The following is a 20,132-nucleotide window of genomic DNA, read 5'->3' as shown; positions in this document are numbered from 1 at the left end:
TCTGCATTCATGGTGCAACAAGAAACCACTAATCTGCAGCTCCTAGGGAACCACTATTGTTTCAAGCAAATTCCGGGGGGGTTGGACAGTCACAAATGGTACACAAACATTCCGAGTGTGCAGGCATTATTTTATATGCAATTGTTACCAAGATCATGCAGCTTAATAGTAATGGTAATGTGCCTTCTGCACACCACTGCCTGTAAACTGCAAGTGACAAGTTTAAACCTTAGCAACATATCCCAGTGGATTACTGCAGTTTTGGCAGAAGTCTGCATGCAATTTTCAGTTTACAAATTCTGGTCCTGAGAAATAGATCAGTAGATTATGGCCCTCATTATGATTGGTCTATAAAGTGGGCCTTTATTTCTTAACCACCTGTGCTATTGATATGGGGTGTATCAGTGACTCTGGGGTGGAGGGATGCTGTTGAATTAGGAACATGACCATTTGTAGTTTCTGATATTCGAAGCGAGAATAATAGTCATCAAATTAAATAGTATACTAATCAAGGATGTTTTAGATTCTGAAGGAACCGCCTTGACAGAACACATCGAGCAGAACCAGCCAGCACAAGCAAAAGCGGAACTGCCAGCAGGGGCGGGAGCAAGAAGGGTGGCCAACTAGTTCCATGTCATCAGGACAATTTGTTCTTGTTCCTTTCATGTAGCACCCTTACATTTTCTGGATGTTCACAGCTTGGTTGGCTTCCATTTATTTGAGTAGACTAACACAGATGATAACAATGATTTCTTACAAGAGGTCAGAGGAAGAGAAATGTGGGGGTTATTTACAAGAAGCCTGCGCTGCCAGAGTGTCACTTTTTTAGATGGTCCAGTGGTGCAGGCCTCTCAATCATATTTATGAAGTCATGGTCTCATAGATATGGAGTAAGGCAAGGCAGTGCAAAGCGTGCTGCCTTGCCTTACTTTGAGTCAAGGAGGCGTTGCAAGGGCATTGTGGTGGGTGTTCCAACGCAACACCCATGGATTTTGATGCTGCCCCAGATTTAGAAAATCACATAAACCCGGGTCAGAGCCAAAACCTTATGGCTCCCCACAGCAGGTACAACAAGGAGAATGGTTTGTTTTTGTGCAGGAAGGTATCTCTTTCTGCACAATAACAATCCTTTCAACAATGCAGACACCCTTGCAACAGGGTGCAAGGGTGCCTGCATTGGTGTTAGGCACCAATTTGTGTGCCAATGCTGGCTGAAAGGACAAAAATGCACCATATCTCGTAAATACAGTGCATTGCTGCCATTATGACTTGGCGTAGGGAAGCAAAAAGACTTGCAGTGCTGCCCTACGCCAAATATTTGTAAATGAGGCCCATGGTATCCAAGCAGCTGGGTGGCGGACTTAGGCACAGGTAACCAACGTTTATTAGCAAAAATGATACAAAGGAACATGAAACTCATGTTTAATTGCTCCAAGATAGTCAGAATCTGGCAGACTGTTATTTTAAGTACCAAAAAACGGATTAACTAGGAGCTCATTATTATCGGTTTCAAGGGCAGACAAAAACAAGGAAGTTGAGGTCACCCTCAATAATAAACACAGGAATATTTAAAAATTCTTGGCTAAAAGCAGGTCTTTAGGAGAGAGGGTCAGCAACAACGGATAGGGAGGAAGGATGCAGTGAGCACAAAAGCTGGTGATCAGGTTGTGCATAATGTTGTGATTACAGAGGCATACTACTGGGGTGTGGCTGAATAACAACCACAACTACTGAGCCATATAAGATTTAATTCTGTCACCCAGTCGTGGCTCACAAGGGGCTACAAGGAGCGAGGCGGCGCGAGAGGGTGGGGGAGAGGTTAATAAAATAAAATACATTTTAAATAAAAATTACAGCTGCACTGTACCGCTGCTCCTCGTCGTCTCAGTAGCAGGCAGGCACAGGGTCCCAGCCTGCCCTGCGGCCAATCCTGACGCTATCCAGGGAGTGCCCAACCAGGGTGCTCCCAGGCAGACTAGGAACCTGTGCCTGCTCTTTCCAGCCCGGCAACACAGAGAGCACAGTGCGCATGTGTGTTTTACCACCCCGAGACGGCCAGCCAAACACACATGTGCACTGAGGGGAGTTCACAGTGCACCCCCCTCAGAGCTCGTCATCCCCAATGCCCCGCCCCTTTAACAATGAAAGAATAATAAACATTACTTATTATCCTTTCATTGTTAAAGGATTTGCATCGCTTGCTCCTGGCGGGGGGGCAACGCTCCTCCTCCATAGCGGAGGAGTGGCCACTGCCCACATCTAGATCTGATACACTCTAGCCAGGAGAACTGAGGAATGTGCAGCTGTTTCTTCTCCCATTTGCACACGCTTTCTCTCTCTCTCTCTCTCTCTCTCTCTCTCTCCCTCTCTCTCTCTCTCTCTCTCTCTCTCTCTCTCACCCTCTCTCTCTCTCTCTCTCTCTCATTCTCTTTCCTAGTCTGTCTATGTTTCACTCTTGCACTTCCTCACACCCATATTAATCTCCACCTATTATTCTTTTTCTTTTCTGTCGTCATCTATTTTTCCCTTTTACAAATATTTACCATTGCTCTCTTGTACCACATTTCATTCTCATTTTCTTTCAATTCTATCATGCTTCAGCATCACTCAGTCTCTCGTATTTTTCATCAAACACTCTCCATCTTCCCTCTGTCTTCAGCAACTGTTCACTCTGATCTTACAGCCTCTTTCGGTCATATGCCACTCTTTCATTGCTATGTTGTACCTACCACTTGTAAGGACTCTTTGGGGCATATTTACAAGCCCTTTGCTCCTCCTTGCACCACACTAGCTTCATTTTTTTTACGGTAATGTGGCGTTAAGGAGGCCATTTTTCTGTGCTATATTTACAAAGTGGCGCAATGCATGCGGCAGGCATAATGTATGCAAGGGGGCATTCCTACACAGGGAGGCCCACATAAATGGTGCAGTGAAATTTACAAGCTTTCACTGTGCTAATTTTAGTGTCATTTATAATGCCTTCCTGATGCTGGCGTTAAAATGACGCTGCCATTGTTTTCAATGGGCCTCCTTTGACTTTGCAGGAATAGCGCCATAATTTTTGGCGCTAAATCTGCTAAGCACCACAATAGCGTCAACATTTTTGATGAAATTGTCTTAACATGCACCATGATGTGCCATATTGTAAATAAGGCACACACATGGTGTCATTAGGGGAGCCCATTGGGGTGCAGTAAAAGTGGTGCATTATCTATGTTGTGCCACTTTCTTGTAAATATGCCCCTTTGTTTCCTACAAGTCTTTAATTTGCCTCACTCTCATGTATCCCACTTCAGCCTCCTTTCTCTTTTCCATTTTTCACCCCTCTCTCTTATGGACATCAATTCACCAAAATGCCAGGGGTAGTGGACATCACACCTTAATGACATCACAGGAAGTGGCATCATTATTGTCATTTGCCCCTGAATGTCCCCAGGAAGTAGTATAACATGACCTGAAGATATCACAATAATTGTCATTGCTAACTGCCTGCTACTATAACACAACACAGACAAATGTCCATTTTAGAAACCACCTACATTTGGGCATTAACAAGACCTTTGAAAGTGGTGAGAAGTAATACTTGCCTTGAATTGTTATAAGATAGACCTCTTCTAGAAAGGTCTTGGGGTTCGGCCCATTAGAAAATCTTGTGTTAAATTGTATCAAATATTGTATTTAAAAGCACAATTTTTCACACAATTTTGCTGAAAAGCCATTGGCTCTGTAAGGACACTCATTCATATTCAAGTCCTTTCATGGTGTGCCAAGGCAACGACACTTGACACTAATGAAAAAAAAAACATTTTCAGCATGTGCTATGGGTGCCCCCACATGTCAAAGATTACCTCCATTGTGTCAGGGCCAGCAGTTTATCATGCAGACCTCTCATGTGGTAGGGATGTCCCTCTTATGCCACAAATTAGTTATAATACGACAGTATCACAAATTTGCAAATAATTCCATTACTCTAGCTTATGTGAAGTTACCTGTAGTATGTCAGGGCCAGTATTTTATCCTGGTGCCCCCTCCCATATGCCACAGTTTTCCTCTCTTATGTCAAGAAGTATGTTCAATGACCTAGTTCCACAGGTGCCCCAATGCCAAAACTTTCTTTGAGTGTGCCAGTGACAACATTTTTCCATGGGTGCCCCATATTCCAAGAATTAATTCTGATTCACCACTATCAGTATTTTATTTAAGGGTGACCATTATGCCAATAATTACCATCAGCATGCCAGTGTCAGTATTTGTCACAGGTGCTAAGTAATGCTAATAATTGCCTCCAGTTTGCCTGCAGCAGTATTTTTCCTGCTTGCCTGTCAAAGCCACAGGTACATAGGCCCATATTTATACTTTTTGACGCAAAACTGCGCCAACGCAGTTTTGCGTCAAAAAAATTTGCGCCGGCTAACGCCATTCTGAAGCGCCATGCGGGCGCCGTATTTATTGAATGACGTTAGCCGGCGTTAGCCGCCGGCGCCGCCTGGTGTGCGTTAAAAAAAACGACGTACACCAGGCAGCGCCGGCGTAGGGGGATATGGAGCTTGGGCGTCAAGAAATGGGGCAAGTCAGGTTGAGGCAATTTTTGCGCCTCAACCCGATTTGCGCCATTTTTTTTCACCCCCAACCCCCATAGAAATGACTCCTGTCTTAGCAAAGTCAGGAGTCATGCCCCCTTGCCCAATGGCCATGCCCAGGGGACTTCTGTCCCCTGGGCATGGTCATTGGGCATAGTGGCATGTAGGGGGGCACAAATCAGGCCCCCCTATGCCACAAAAAAAAAAAAAAAAAACACTTACCTGAACTTACCTTAATGTCCCTGGGATGGGTCCCTCCAGCCTTGGGTGTCCTCCTGGGGTGGGCATGGGTGACAGGGGGTGTCCCTGGGGGCATGGGGGGGCACCTCTGGGCTCCTTCAGAGCCCACAGGTCCCTTAACGCCTGCCTTTTGCAGGCGCTAAAAAACGGCGCAAAAGCGGCCGTACGTCATTTTTTTTGACCCGCCCACTCCCGGGCGTGATTTTTGCCCGGGAGTATAAATCCGACGCACATGCCTCGAAGTCGATTTTTTAGACGGGAACGCCTACCTTGCATATAATTAACGCAAAGTAGGTGTCCACGCTAAAAAATGACGCTAACTCCATGGACTTTGGCGCTAGATGCGTCTAACGCCAAAGTATAAATATGGAGTTAGTTTTGCGTCGAAATTGCATTAAAAAAAACAACGCAATTTCAGCGCAAACGGAGTATTAATATGCCCCATAATGTCCATGCTCTCTCACCTCGTACAGTTCTTCACCTCCTACAATAGATGTCATTTAGGAGTCGATAGAGGTTGCAGCTGCGATCTCGTGGCTTGCTCCTTGCAACACCTGGCACTGCTTTTGTGACCCCTGGCCTCACAGGTGGCAAAAAGCAGTACCATGCCCAGAGAGAAAACAGTGTCCTGTTAAACCCTCACGGACGTAGCTTCGGCGGGGTGTGGAGGACGGAGGGGGTTATACACCACCCCTAATAAATCTAGTTTCTGGTAAATAGTTGGGTTCAGGTGCTTTCAGTCAGGTTATGGTGAGGTGTCTGTCAGATTTCAGCATGAAACTTTACATACACACAGACAAAAACACACTCACACTTTCTTCCTGTCTCTTTTGAAAGTCGTAAAACATGTTGGGTATTTTACAACATATTGTGATTGTTCTCACTTAGTACCCCTACCAATCTGCATTCATCTCCCTTTCCTCTGCCCCTTTAGCTCCTCTCATGTGCCCTGCGGGTCAAACAATGTATTTTAACGTTATATGCCAGCATGATTGTTGGAAAACCTAAAGTTCGCACCCGCCCCCCAATCTTACTGACCAAGCTACGCCTCTGTAAACACTGATTACATTCTGCAGATTCCACTGGGAGGTCACATTTCAGGTTAAAAATAAATAAATTCATATGTGGAATAAGCACACTTTACAATACAGAATTAAATTAAACACATTTAGAAAAATCCTCGCTTTTTGAAATTTTTTGCCGCAGTTCATTATTGTGAATTTGTGAAAGAATATATTTTGGATCAGAACCTTCTACTTCTGTGCTCCACAAATGTGATAGTTCCTTGCAAGCAATAAGTCAAAACTTATTAACAGCAAAAATGGGTAAATCAAGCCAACAACACAGATCATATGCAACGGATAGTCCATATGAATTAGGACAAGCAGACCTGACCACTATTGTTTTAGTAAAGCTCTTTTTTGTGCATCTCCCTTTGATTTAGCAATAATTCACTGTGAGGCATGCACTAGGCTTCAGTGATGTCTATTATTATGATATCAGCTGGGTCTAAATCTTGTGGGACCACTTTCTGGGATTCACGCTGAAAGGTCATATGATGTCTCTCTGTGATATCACCAGGGCTTGCTATAGTGCTGGTGGCGTCCGGTGCAACAGTCTCACTTCCACCCTGCAAAAATGCCTCCCATCTGTACATAGCCCCTCTCTTACATATATTTCAATTGTTTCAAAGAGCTAGTAAAGGCTGGCTTTACTGATCCACTCAGCTATCCACATAAAAAAACAGATCTGTGCTTTGCAGCAGGCACATTAACCCTCTGCGCTACTTTAAGGGGAGTCAAAACTGCCACTAGACAAAACTCTGATCTCTGTCTTCAGCAGGAACATTAATCACAAAACTTTTCTTTAATTTTTTTATTGCTGCCTGAAAACTGGAATCGCAAGGAACTCTGCAGCTGGTGCTTTAAAATCGCAAGTTATTGTTAAACACAGCGCCCAGTGCGGCCGCACCGGTAGCTCCGCCCTAAAGCCATCCCTCGATATCAAGGAGCTCATAAAGAGTTTGTGAACATTTCCGCTACCCTTGGCTTTTGGGAGAATCGGTGTTCATGCCTTCTAGGGCTCTGTCTTTTCTAGAATTCTTTAGCCTCGCTGCTCTCTGCTTTAGCTTATCTCTTCCGCCTCTTTCCTTGTGTCATTCTTCGCTCTCTCCCTTTTAAATCCGTCTGCAGCTACTCTTTCCTGTCATGCTGTACTCTCTCTTGCTCTCTTTTTCTCCCCCTAATTCCTGTCATCTCTCTCCACTCCCACTTTTAAACCTCCCTTTTGCATCAGCATTTATCATTGATTCTACTGTCTGGCCTTTCCTGCATCGGCCTCTCCTATCTCTGTCCAAAACATCTGCCTACCAGTTGCAACCAACTCGCTCTATTCTATCGCTTCACAGCCGCGTTCATACAATTCCTCACCTCACCTCTGACTGTCCTTCCTCTCTCCAGCATACACTTTAATCATTTCATATTTCATCTTTTAGCCTCACCTGCTTTCTTCTCTATAAGTTATTTTCTCACTCAAACTTCGCTCAACTATGTTGATACTTTTTAGTTTCAGTTTTTCTTTCTCAATAGTCTGGAATTCGTCTCTATGTTTTTTTGTCTCACTTCCCTTAAATTCCCCTCTCAATAATGCTTTACTGCAGCGTCTCATTGGGTCCATAAAACGTTACGGATTCACGTTTTGCTTTAGTTTTGCATATGAGTTATCAGTCTGGTGTTTCACAATCGGACAAGTATTTTCCCTCCAAATGTGAGACTTTTTTGCGCAGAATATGGCTTTTGTACTCTTTAAACTTTGTGCAGTCAGCGACCCCGCAGGAGGCTATCCAGCTGCGGTTAATTATTTCATCATACATGTAAGGGGTTAGAGGTCGAGTTGATGATGTCGACAACATGTTATGTGTCTCCGGTATGTACTTGTTTATTAAATGCCTCTGTGGTATTCTTCATTGTGAGCAGATATTTTTTGGGGTGTAGTTTCAGTGTGGCGATATGTAAAATTTACAATTGCTCAGGCTGTATTTGTATTTCCAGTAAACATGGGCGAAACGCCTTTAATTTCCATTGTGGAAATTACACGAAATGTCCAAAAAATTCTCAAACGTTGTTACGCGAAATGACGGTCCGGCGCACATGGCGCAAACAACAGGTGCTTGCGTCCGGTTTGCTTCTGTTGTTCCTGTTCTTCCGTGGTGGAATTTTTACTCAAAGTAAATCTCATTTGTATGATGTTCCTAAATGGTGTAATCTTAGGTATTTCGCACAGTAATCATGGCTCTAAATGCCTAATAATACACTTGAGATTACGTCAGTGTAAATTACATTTCTCCTGACCTAAGTTTTTTGTTGTATTGTTTGTCACTGTTGTCTTTTCTGTGCTTAGTGAGTCTCAAGCTTTCATGATGGTTCATTTATTTTTCCCTGTTCTGTTTCTGCGCCTACTTTGCATCTTTCAAATCACCATCACTCCTACCTCCTTCTGCTCCCTCATTCTTCTCACCCTCAGTCCCTGATTTTAAAATGAATCTAACTTTGCTTCTAGAGCTTTTCCTCTTTCTCTTCCTATCGCATGTCAACATTTTCCTTTACTTTGTGGTTCCTGATCTGCCAAGGACATTAGCTGTGGACATGTTCAAGGGGACATAAGATATTCTTCCTTTATATGTTTCCAGGATCTCTGGCAATGCTGCTTCAGACAAGAACATAAAGGATGGAGTTTGTGCTCAGATTGAGAAAAACTTTGCCAAAGCTAAATGGAAGGTAATGTCCAAAGATCTGATACTGGTTTTCAGCAGAAAAGATCTTGATGTTTTTTTCTTGATTGTGCCATCAACTCAGTAGTCATGCTTTTTGTGTAACTTTTGATTGACAGATTGATATTGTATTGCATTTTAATGTTTGCATAGTGCTTGACACCTCTGCACTCCACTCCATTTTTTGTTGATTTCGGGGACCCTTCAGAGGTATGTGGTTGAAAGTGTGTTTCACGTGATGTGAGTGGTTCTTCCTGGCCTACAAAATGTAGTCCAAGGAAAACCATGACACACTCAAACTTCAGGAGCTGCCAGCAGATATAGGTGGTTGGAAAATCAGGTTCTGGGAACAAAAGTCAGTATCAGATAAGGTGTTTGACTACAAAACTAGTAACCCATTTAAAAGAGCACCATCATACACCCGAAGAATTTTCTTGGAAGATCATTGAAAATCTGTTTGAATATAGAGCACCCAATACTAAACAAATATTACTACGCAGGGAACAAATATACATGTATAAATTATGCACTGACAAATCTGAATTAAATGAAATAGAGTGCCACGTAGTGATGTGTAGAGACAGAAAATATATCACATATTTATGGTCATTTGGGTTAAAAACTCTTTCTATTTGGTCATTTCGACAATTGATATTATATCTATACTACCCATAAATATGTGCCCTGCACTTGTATATGTATTCTGATTAACCTTATAGGTGTGCCAAACATATGTATTCCACGTTTACATGGGTCAAAATCCTAAACAATAGTATCAACTTCTTTTCTCCCACACTGTGTGAATGACTCTATGGCCCTCATTATGACATTGGCAGGTGCGGCCTGAACCTCGCTGGCCTTATTATGGCTTCCCCGCTGGGTCGGCCCAGCAGGGAACAGGGCCTTAACATTGCAGCCGCTTCCTAATGAAGCTGGGAGCAATGTGGAGGTGCAGCGGGTGCAGCAGCATCTGTCGTGCAATCCACTGTCCGTAATTCGGGCAGTGGAATGCACAATGGGGCTGTGCATGGGCCCCCATGGACCCCCCGACAGCCCCATACCGCCAGCCTTTCCATGGCAGTGTTTACTGCCATAGACAGGCTGGCGGATGGGGACTCGTTATCCAAACGCCGGGACCGCCAGGCTGGAGGCTGGCGGCAGCCTGGTGGTGTCGGCTGTTTGGCCATGGTGGCTCTGCCACGGTCATAATGTCGCGGTCAGACCGCCACTTTGGCAGCGGTCCGACCGTGACCATGACCCTGGAGGTCTAGTAATGAATTTCTCTAGCCGGCCCTTGATTATGTTTTAAATCCGTTTGGTCACAATTTGCTTGGGCCCTTTGAAGTAGCTAGTAACTCGTGAGTAAGCTTTCATTTACTGTAGCAACTGGACATTTCAGTTTCTATCATTGTGTTATCATAAGCTTATATTTATCTCCTAGTTGGTCACAGCATCATGGTGTCCGCTTGCTTTGACTACGTGACTTGTGTCCCATTTCTGTCACTTGTGCTTACACTTAGAGTTTGAATAGCACATTTAGAATTGTATTGTGGCACAATCCTGTTCCTACTATTATCTCTGTTGCTCTTGAGTTTACTGTGATGATGATGAGTGCCCCAAACTCAATATGAATCATCACTCAAATATTAGGTTGAAACTAATTTCTATAAATGCAGTAATTTTGTCTGAAATATCACATTGTCATTTCTGATAAGAAAGGCATTTGGTCATGAAATGTAAATGTTTCCTTTGGTTAAATAAGCTGATTTCCCCAAAATGTAATCTTGGCATTTTAAAGATTATAACGAGGAAGTACAGCATTTGGGTCTAAAAGTATTTGATTTTAATTTTCAGGGAATGCACATTTAGGGCCAAATCTGCACTTGTCATTATAATCAGGTGCTTGCATATTGTACTAGACAGATGGACAGATTCTTCTTTTCAAGTTCATTTATAATCATCAAATACCAGGATGTTACCAGGATGAACTTCATTTGACTAGGAGTTCCACGACTACTCTCAGAGATATAAAGAATAAGTCAGGAATGGCCATGATAAGTCAAACATGGGCCACAGTTATGCCAGGGATAAAAAAAGCATGTTAAGAATGGCCACAATATTGCTATGGCAGGCCATTAATTATTATACCAGGTGTCAGAATGTTGCTAAGAATTGTCACAAATGTACATGTTGGCTCACTGTTATGCATAGACACAATAACACCAATAATCCCAACAGTATATCTATTATTGCTCTTGTAAAGAAATGGCTCCCTGTTGCAGTTACCTCCCACTTTTTGCCTGATACTGATGCTGACTTGACTGAGAAGTGTGCTGGGACCCTGCTAACCAGGCCCCAGCACCAGTGTTCTTTCACCTAAAATGTACCATTGTTTCCACAATTGGCACAACCCTGGCACCTAGGTAAGTCCCTTGTAACTGGTACCCCTGGTACCAAGGGCCCTGATGCCAGGGAAGGTCTCTAAGGGCTGCAGCATGTCTTATGCCACCCTAGGGACCCCTCACTCAGCACAGACACACTGCTTGCCAGCTTGTGTGTGCTGGTGGGGAGAAAATGACTAAGTCGACATGGCACTCCCCTCAGGGTGCCTTGCCAACCTCCCACTGCCTGTGGCATAGGTAAGTCACCCCTCTAGTAGGCCTTACAGCCCTAAGGCAGGGTGCACTATACCACAGGTGAGGGCATATGTGCATGAGCACTATGCCCCTACAGTGTCTAAGCAAAACCTTAGACATTGTAAGTGCAGGGTAGCCATAAGAGTATATGGGCTGGGAGTCTGTCAAAAACGAACTCCACAGCTCCATAATGGCTACACTGAATACTGGGAAGTTTAGTATCAAACTTCTCAGAATAATAAACCCACACTGATGCCAGTGTTGGATTTATTAAAAAAAATGCACACAGAGGGCATCTTAGAGATACCCCCTGTATTTTACCCAATTGTTCAGTGCAGGACTGACTGGTCTGTGCCAGCCTGCTGCTGAGAGACGAGTGTCTGACCTCATGCGGTGAGAGCCTTTGTGCTCTCTGAGGACAGAAACAAAGCCTGCCCTGGGTGGAGGTGCTTCACACCTCCCCCCTGCAGGAACTGTAACACCTAGCAGTGAGCTTCAAAGGCTCAAGCTTCGTGTTACAATGCCCCAGGGCACTCCAGCTAGTGGAGATGCCCGCCTCCTGGACCCAGCCCCCACTTTTGGCGGCAAGTCCAGGAGAGATAATGAGAAAAACAAGGAGGAGTCACTGGCCAGTCAGGACAGCCCCTAAGGTGTCCTGAGCTGAGGTGACTCTAACTTTTAGAAATCCTCCATCTTGCAGATGGAGGATTCCCCCAATAGGATTAGGGATGTGACCCCCTCCCCTTGGGAGGAGGCACAAAGAGGGTGTACCCACCCTCAGGGCTAGTAGCCATTGGCTACTAACCCCCCAGACCTAAACACGCCCTTAAATTTAGTATTTAAGGGCTTCCCTGAACCTAAAGATTGAGATTCCTGCAACAACAAGAAGAAGGACTGGCTAGCTGAAAACCCCTGCAGAGGAAGACCAGAAGACAACAACTGCCTTGGCTCCAGAAACTCACCAGCCTGTCTCCTGCCTTCCAAAGAACTCTGCTCCAGCAACGCCTTCCAAAGGGACCAGCGACCTCTGAATCCTCTGAGGACTGCCCTGCTTCGACGACGACAAGAAACTCCCGAGGACAGCGGACCTGCTCCAAAAAGACTGCAACTTTATCCAAAGGAGCAGCTTTAAAGAACCCTGCAATCTCCCCGCAAGAAGCGTGAGACTTGCAACACTGCACCCGGCGACCCCGACTCGGCTGGTGGAGAACCAACACCTCAGGGAGGACCCCCGGACTACTCTACGACTGTGAGTACCAAAACCTGTCCCCCCTGAGCCCCCACAGCGCCGCCTGCAGAGGGAATCCCGAGGCTTCCCCTGACCGCGACTCTCTGAAACCTAAGTCCCGACGCCTGGAAAAGACCCTGCACCCGCAGCCCCCAGGACCTGAAGGACCGGACTTTCACTGCAGAAGTGACCCCCAGGAGTCCCTCTCCCTTGCCCAAGTGGAGGTTTCCCCGAGGAAGCCCCCCCTTGCCTGCCTGCAGCGCTGAAGAGATCCCTTGATCTCTCATTGACTTCCATTGCGAACCCGACGCTTGTTCTAACACTGCACCCGGCCGCCCCGCGCCGCTGAGGGTGAAATTTCTGTGTGGGCTTGTGTCCCCCCCGGTGCCCTACAAAACCCCCCTGGTCTGCCCTCCGAAGACGCGGGTACTTACCTGCTGGCAGACTGGAACCGGGGCACCCCCTTCTCTCCATTGAAGCCTATGCGTTTTGGGCACCACTTTGAACTCTGCACCTGACCGGCCCTGAGCTGCTGGTGTGGTAACTTTGGGGTTGCTCTGAACCCCCAACGGTGGGCTACCTTGGACCCAGAACTGAACCCTGTAAGTGTCTTACTTACCTGGTAAAACTAACAAAAACTTACCTCCCCCAGGAACTGTGAAAATTGCAGTGTCCACTTTTAAAATAGCTATTTGTGAATAACTTGAAAAGTATACATGCAATTGAAATGATTCAAAGTTCCTAATGTACTTACCTGCAATACCTTTCAAACAAGATATTACATGTTAAATTTGAACCTGTGGTTCTTAAAATAAACTAAGAAAATATATTTTTCTATACAAAACCTATTGGCTGGATTTGTCTCTGAGTGTGTGTACCTCATTTATTGTCTATGTGTATGTACAACAAATGCTTAACACTACTCCTTGGATAAGCCTACTGCTCGACCACACTACCACAAAATAGAGCATTAGTATTATCTCTTTTTACCACTATTTTACCTCTAAGGGGAACCCTTGGACTCTGTGCATGCTATTCCTTACTTTGAAATAGCACATACAGAGCCAACTTCCTACAGCTCTCTATTGTGCTGCGGTTGCCAATAGTGAGAATGATGTGCCACAAAAACACACAGATAGCCATCATATTGCCAAGAATACTCACATTATGACACAGATGTTTCATTATTATCCTGTAATAGCCACCATAATGTTCAGCGTACACTCAGGTGGTCTTTCTGAGTTTGGCGGGCGTCAGAGGCCGCCCGCTAAACTCATCCCGCCACCTGACCGCTAGTGCGGCCAGAACATCGCCGGCCCTATTCCAAGTTCACTGCAGGGCTGGCGGGCGGAAACAGAGTTTCTGCCCGCCGGCCCTGCGGAGAAGAGGGCCTTAACATTGAGGCACCTTCATTCCGCCAGCTTTTCCACTGTGGTGTAAACCACCATGGAAATGCTGGCAGATGGGGACTTGAAATCCGGAGGGCAGCGCTGCTTGCACTTATCATGTGACATGGCATATCGCCCTCCTTTGCATGCACCTCCCAGCTCCTTGGCGCCGAGCTCTAAATCTTCTGTCTCCAGTTCTTCAAAAAGTATGTAATTTTTACAACAAGCAAGGGGAAGCTGTCATGAGTGACACATTCTGTATGTTTCAATGAGGTCAATGAGTCTCCTCTAAATCAGAAGAAAGTAGAGGACTAAAGGTGAATACTTATTCTGTAATTGATCCCACACAGCTTTATCATGACTAAGGGTGGGCGAAACTCCCAGAATTTGACTCAACTGAATTCTATGGCGTTACAAAAAAGCTCAGTGAGATTCTGCAGAATTCCACCAAAGGGCAGAAATAGGCACATTGCACTTCTTGCAATGTGATTTAGAGTGGGGAGCGTGTTTCGTGCTGAAAAATCAGTGCAAATGGCATCAAGCAGTGTGCCAGAGGGTGCAACTATTCAAGATGATTTTGCTGCAACTTGAGTAGATTTTCAGCTTGAGCAGTAGCCTTCTGACCACGAATGGTTGCACCTGCCACATTGAAAAAATTATGTTTTGGAGGCGCAGAAGGAAATAAATTCCACTATGCGGCGATCAGTAGAATTTTGCATGAACGTCCCATTACAAGCATAAAGTGGAGTCTGCGAAATTCTTCCTATTCTACATCTACAAGTAATATTTTGTCACCCACTCCTAATCATTACTTCTGCTTAGTCAGAGACAGATGGTTCACAAGCCTACTGATTCTATGTTAGATGGCATGCCTGTTGCTATGTGAGTTAAGAGCTTCCCAGAATTCCCCTGACAAACATGCAATACAACCAACATAACCATTGGATCCGTCTTTCACTGTAAACATATTTCAACAGTAACACATAAACATACAACCTGTTGGTTGTTCATTTTCATGCATTATTTGTAATATGTTGATCAAGTAGTTTGTGAGGCTTGGCACCCCTGATGGGCAGCTGCCACAGTTTCCAGAGAGTGTTCAGCCATGGAGAATAGCATCCTTATGCATTTATGAGATGTAACACTGAGATGATTTTACGAAGTATTTACAACTACAAAATAGATCCATTTGTGATGCATTCTAAATTAAGTTCTTCAAGCATACCAGTAGAGGGTATTTAAGGGACTTATTGCACAGTTTATACATTAACATGCACTAGATTAATTAAATGTCTGGGTTCTTTCCCTCAGAAAGCAGTGAGGGTCACCACAATCATGAAGAGGCTGCGAGCTACAGAGCAAGCGGAACCAGGGCACCCAAACCAGCCGACAGACAGCACACCTCCAGCCTCTACAACAGCTTTAATTGCTAACCCCATCCCTCCAGTCAATGCCCCAAAAGAAGAGGCCCCCTTGGCCCAACCAGATGAAGTTGCTGATGCTCTGCCTACATACAATGGCGAAGAGGAGGAGACCCCTTCAGCCCCAGCACCAGCAACAGAGAGCAGGCTGGAAGAGACCGGCTGAAGGAACAAAATGTGGATTGGGACGGTTGGAGATGGAAAAGGATGTCTGTGAGGGAAGGGATTGTGGTGGGGTAAAGGAACCAACCAACTTTTGTTGTAAATACAGTTGTCGGCATGGCAGTGGCATTTATTGAGCGGAGTTGCAGTTGTATAACTCGCCACTCCACCTATTGCAGAAGCCGATGCTCTGTGCAACCTGTGTTTCATTCTGTCCTCACTCTGTCACCTTTTGAACTGTTTTAAGCACTCTATCTACCATGAGAAGATTGCTAGAGGATTGGCATTTTGTTTGCTACAGGCCATAGTACTTTCGAAAATGGAGGCAGACAAATGTTCAAAGACATGGGGCGTGGCCACCAAATTTGTATCTGCAAGTGATGACTTTGAATGCTTTTTCCTTTTCCACCTATCGTTTGGCTTTCAAACCAATGGGCCCTTTGTAAATGATATCTGTATCCCGTGTTTAATCGATTATCAGACATTGAATGCTGCCTGGGCGAATCTGTTGAAAATGTTGGCAGATACACCAGTTATATCTCTTTTTTGTTTTTTGGGGAGACATCAGTATTGCAGGATAACCTATTTAATCTACAGTCGTAGTTGAACAAAATGAGACATGAATCCTTAAATCCTTAGGTAAAGGGAAAATATTGCAGGATGAGCTATTTTTATCTTAGAGAATATATCTGGGAGACAGTTTGTTTTTTTCTCCGCGGTTAGTTTGAGGATATTGAGAATGGAATAATTTATTGGTTGAGATTATATAGAACATATCAGGAGTACACGTCTTTATTCTTTGGAATTTTGTTTATCACATTGAATACTGAAATATGTACATATTCTATTTAATGTTTTGAGAGTGGGATCCTGTGTTGAATTCCTTGCAGGAACGTTATCTTTTGTCTGTCAGTTGAAATCTATATCTGTTGAGGTACACTCTCCAATTGTAAAGCTTTTATTTCAGGTCCAGAAAGTGAACGTGTTATTTCCTGTGGCTCTCTTGTATTGGTATGTTAAAATTATATTTGTAAAAACTTTTGCTTTATCTGTAAGGGATAAATGCTTGGGTTCCTGTTGCTTTATTTGTTTGTCATATCATAATCCTAACCCTTCAAATTGCACATACATTGATAGTTGGACAAGTTGGCCTTTTTGTGTTTATATTTGTTAATATGTGACACCACGCTTGTTCCACTAGACTGCCTAGTGGCACAGGCAGAGAAGCAAGATTAAGACGCTGAAGTCACTGTGAGTTGTAGTTAAATGTGGCAGCCATCTTGTCTCTATGGTCTCTATATTGAATGCGTAGTTAAATTAAATTTCCTGTTGTCTGAATTTGGCCAGGAGGTGGGGCTTTTAGGAGCAATTACAGTGCTAAATATTTCTCGCTGCCCAAGAAATTCCTGTAATTTGATAGTCTGGGAGAACTAATTTGGCAATGGCGTGTTGTGCCCAAAGGGTATTGTCTAAGATTGGCATGAAGCGAAAGCTACAAACCTATAATTGGGTCAAGTGCATGGCCCTAGTGTATATAGGTGGCAAATACTATCAAATCACGACATTCGTTTTGCAAATTAATGGAAGCTTCCCACCATTTTAGGGGCAGTCAGTTGAATGGTGTACTGGGCAGGAAGCCATTGCACTAGGGAATGCAAGCCATGTGGTGGGTAACTTACTGGCAGCCTTGTAGGAACATTGGCACACCTGTTCGCCTTCATTTTTCAGTCTGCCATCCAAAAGTACAGAGCATCACTGATGACAATTACTCAGAGGTTTTGATTCCCAAATCTTTCTGAGAATATGTCACTTACTCCCCTATATCAATCAGTTAATCCAGGGTTAGAACTGGCCACCCCTGCCTGCTCCAGTGACACCCCTGGCACTGAACTTCACATCCTTGGTCTAGTGTAGATTAAAGCAGTAGCAGGAGAGGGCTCCACGAGCCGTGTTTACTTTCTGTTATTTTCACTGCCCTAACCATAGCTGCCAGAAGCAAGCAGAAAGCTGCCGAACAGGTAAGAGTGTGACTGTTGGTCAATCACGTCATGGGATTTCATGAAAAACCTGAAATATCACGTACACTACATTGGCCTTGTCATATTCAAATTCCATGCTTTCTCCCAGAAAATCAAAAGTAAGTCACAGCCACTCACTGAATTTTTTTTATAATCAACCAACAAATGTGCAAAAAAAGAAAAGAAAAGGTAGAAAATAAAAACAATTGCCGGTTGCAGTGACTTTGACCAGCATCATTTGGTCTCTATTAGCCTATACATATGTGGGAACCTCTAATCCATCGCAGTATGATTTCCCACAACCCTCACCTCTTACGTCCTGTTCTTTACGTCTCACTGAGGCAGTCGTAGATAAGTACCCATATCCATGCCTGGCACAGGTGAAGGTACGTAAATATGTAGTGTTATCTCTCATAATTCATTTTATGGATGTAAGGAGGGTGTCATTTTAGAAATAATAACATACAATTTCAATATTTCACTTGTGTCATTTCAATGCAGTTTTATGGACCACAGCTAGGCAGTCAGCAGAATGAATAAATGATTCTTCGTATATAGGGTTTGTGGCAAGTGGGAGGAGGGAGTTCATGACCTGAGATAATATGGCACAATTGATACATTTTAATCAATCAACCTTTCTCGTATATACACACACACACATATGTGTGTGTGTGTGTGTATAAATGACTCGCAAGCTCATCTTCAGTACACGGGAAGCAAAAAAGTGCTTAAAAGACAAAAAAGGCAACATGTCATCTCCATCTATACACCCACGGTCTGAAATTATGCCCCAAAACCATTCACAACTGCCCAAATATTCTGGAATTCAAGAGTGAGCTTCAGACACACCTTTTTAAAGAACACTACATCACAACGCAATAATAGGTAATGTCCTCTCTCAGAACCCAGCTATCCCGCCAATAACTGGTTGACTTTATCTTTACCTTTACCCCGGTACAGCACTCTGCTGCCTTTCGACTAGGGTCAAATTCTACCAATACCACACACATGTACCACATACATTCATATGGTTTAGAGACAGTTCTGAAAGGAAGCAACTAGTGTAATGCATTACATAATGCAGTGCTGCAGTACATAAGAGTATTAGGGCCAGATGTACGACCAATTCATTTTGCGAGTCTCTAATTGCAATTTTTTGCAACTCACAATTAGAGACTGCCAAAATGAAATGTACTAATGTGTCAAAGACACATTTAGCTATTCTCAATGGGGTCGCAAATTACCTAACTCATCAATATTCATGAAGTAGGTCACAATTTGTGACCCCAATGGGAATGGCTGCAGTCACAGGGAAGGTGGCCTGCTGGGGACAGCAGACCACCATGTCTGTGTCAATGCTTTTTAAATAAAGCATTTTTTTTTTAAAATGCAGCCCGTTTTCCATAAAGTTTTCCTTTCAGTTTTTCAGAATGGGCAGTGAGTGGTCTGTGGGACCAGTTCCTGCTCTGAAAAAATATTTTAGCTTCCATTCACAAATCGGAAGGGGTCGTGTGGGGACCCCTTACTGTTTGCGAATGGGTTATCACCAACTTGAAGTTGGTAGTAACTGCAATTGCTTTGCAACTGCATTCACGGTCAAAAACAAATCTTACATACCACTGTGACTCACTATTTGGAAGGGACGCCATCAGCACCTCCCTTCCAAATAGCGACTCACAAACCTATTTAGTGATTCGGTAAATTGATTACAGAATAACAAAATTGCATTGGTACATGCCAAAATGTTATTTTCATGTCTCAAACGGCCCAATTCTGTAAATCAGGCCGTTTGCGACATGAAAATAGCTACGTACATCTGGCCCTCAGTCCTCAGGCGCACAAGCATATATGTACAGCTGAGAATATTTTGTGCCCATAGAAATTATTGATACACAACACAGTTTCTTTCTGCATGAGAAAAAGTGATGGTCTGATGCATCATTTAATTTTTCTTTTTGAAAGTGGGAAAAGGTTGGTGGACAAAAGTAACTTTATTATATATATCACAAATTCTGTTCAGAAGTCAAAGATCATACTCAAACCATCTCACAATGCTCCGGTTGCGAAGTAAAATGAAAAGAGCAGCCACCAAGCTAGCGCTCTGAAACATCCACTGATGGCTCTAGCACTTCTTAAAAATACAAAAAGTACAAAAGAGGGCCCAAGAGGAAATAAAGATGGAAATTAATAGAAATTATATTTTGTAGTCCCTAATGTATTAGTATATCTGTTGAAAGCAGAACCTCTTATGTTGTTCCTATATATGCAGTGAGTTTTAGTTCATGACTAGTGCTTCATCTCTAATTAGAACACTGGAATGTTGAGAACACCACTTAAGGAAACAGAGTGGCTCTGGGCTTATAGTGTCTTGTATAAGCATTCTACTCCATCAGTCCAATGTTTGTCTTTCTGTTTCTACCTTTTTTATTCAGAACATTCTATTCTTTAATGGGTTGAATTCTCTAATAGCCTAATACCCCTTCTGTCTTGAGCTATACCTGTTGTTAAAGTCCCTCACCCTTTCTATAAGCCTTTGCCTGTGGCTCAGGACTATAACTTGGGTTCACGTCCATCAACAACTGATATAGCCCTCTGCAGCAGCTATAAAGCTATATTGATCCTTCATAAGTACTGTATTAGGTATCAATATGAAGTGGCATTTTGTCATAATAAGCAATTTTTAATGGAAG

At 43.7% G+C, this 20,132-nt stretch overlaps 1 protein-coding gene across 3 annotated transcripts in view; it reads left to right on the top strand.

Annotated features, from left to right (window-relative positions):
- The window catches only part of CAMKV (CaM kinase like vesicle associated), a 483,421-nt gene extending 463,914 nt beyond the window's left edge, over positions 1-19,507 (top strand). For 2 of the 3 annotated variants that reach the window (XM_069206830.1, XM_069206829.1), the window contains exons 11-12: positions 8,509-8,596; positions 15,153-17,661. In XM_069206830.1, coding sequence (XP_069062931.1) covers positions 8,509-8,596; positions 15,153-15,428 — 364 coding nt within the window. In that variant the 3' untranslated portion in view covers positions 15,429-17,661. Of the gene's footprint in view, positions 1-8,508; positions 8,597-15,152 lie in introns of all 3 variants that reach the window. The other variant, XM_069206828.1, reaches the window with a different exon arrangement.
- Positions 19,508-20,132: the final 625 nt, after the last annotated feature.

The sequence above is a fragment of the Pleurodeles waltl genome, chromosome 9 (genome assembly GCF_031143425.1).
Source record: "Pleurodeles waltl isolate 20211129_DDA chromosome 9, aPleWal1.hap1.20221129, whole genome shotgun sequence".
In the NCBI taxonomy this organism is placed as follows: Eukaryota; Metazoa; Chordata; class Amphibia; order Caudata; family Salamandridae; genus Pleurodeles; species Pleurodeles waltl.
Note: the sequence above shows the minus strand (reverse complement) of the source record. Positions and strands in the feature narration are given on the sequence as shown.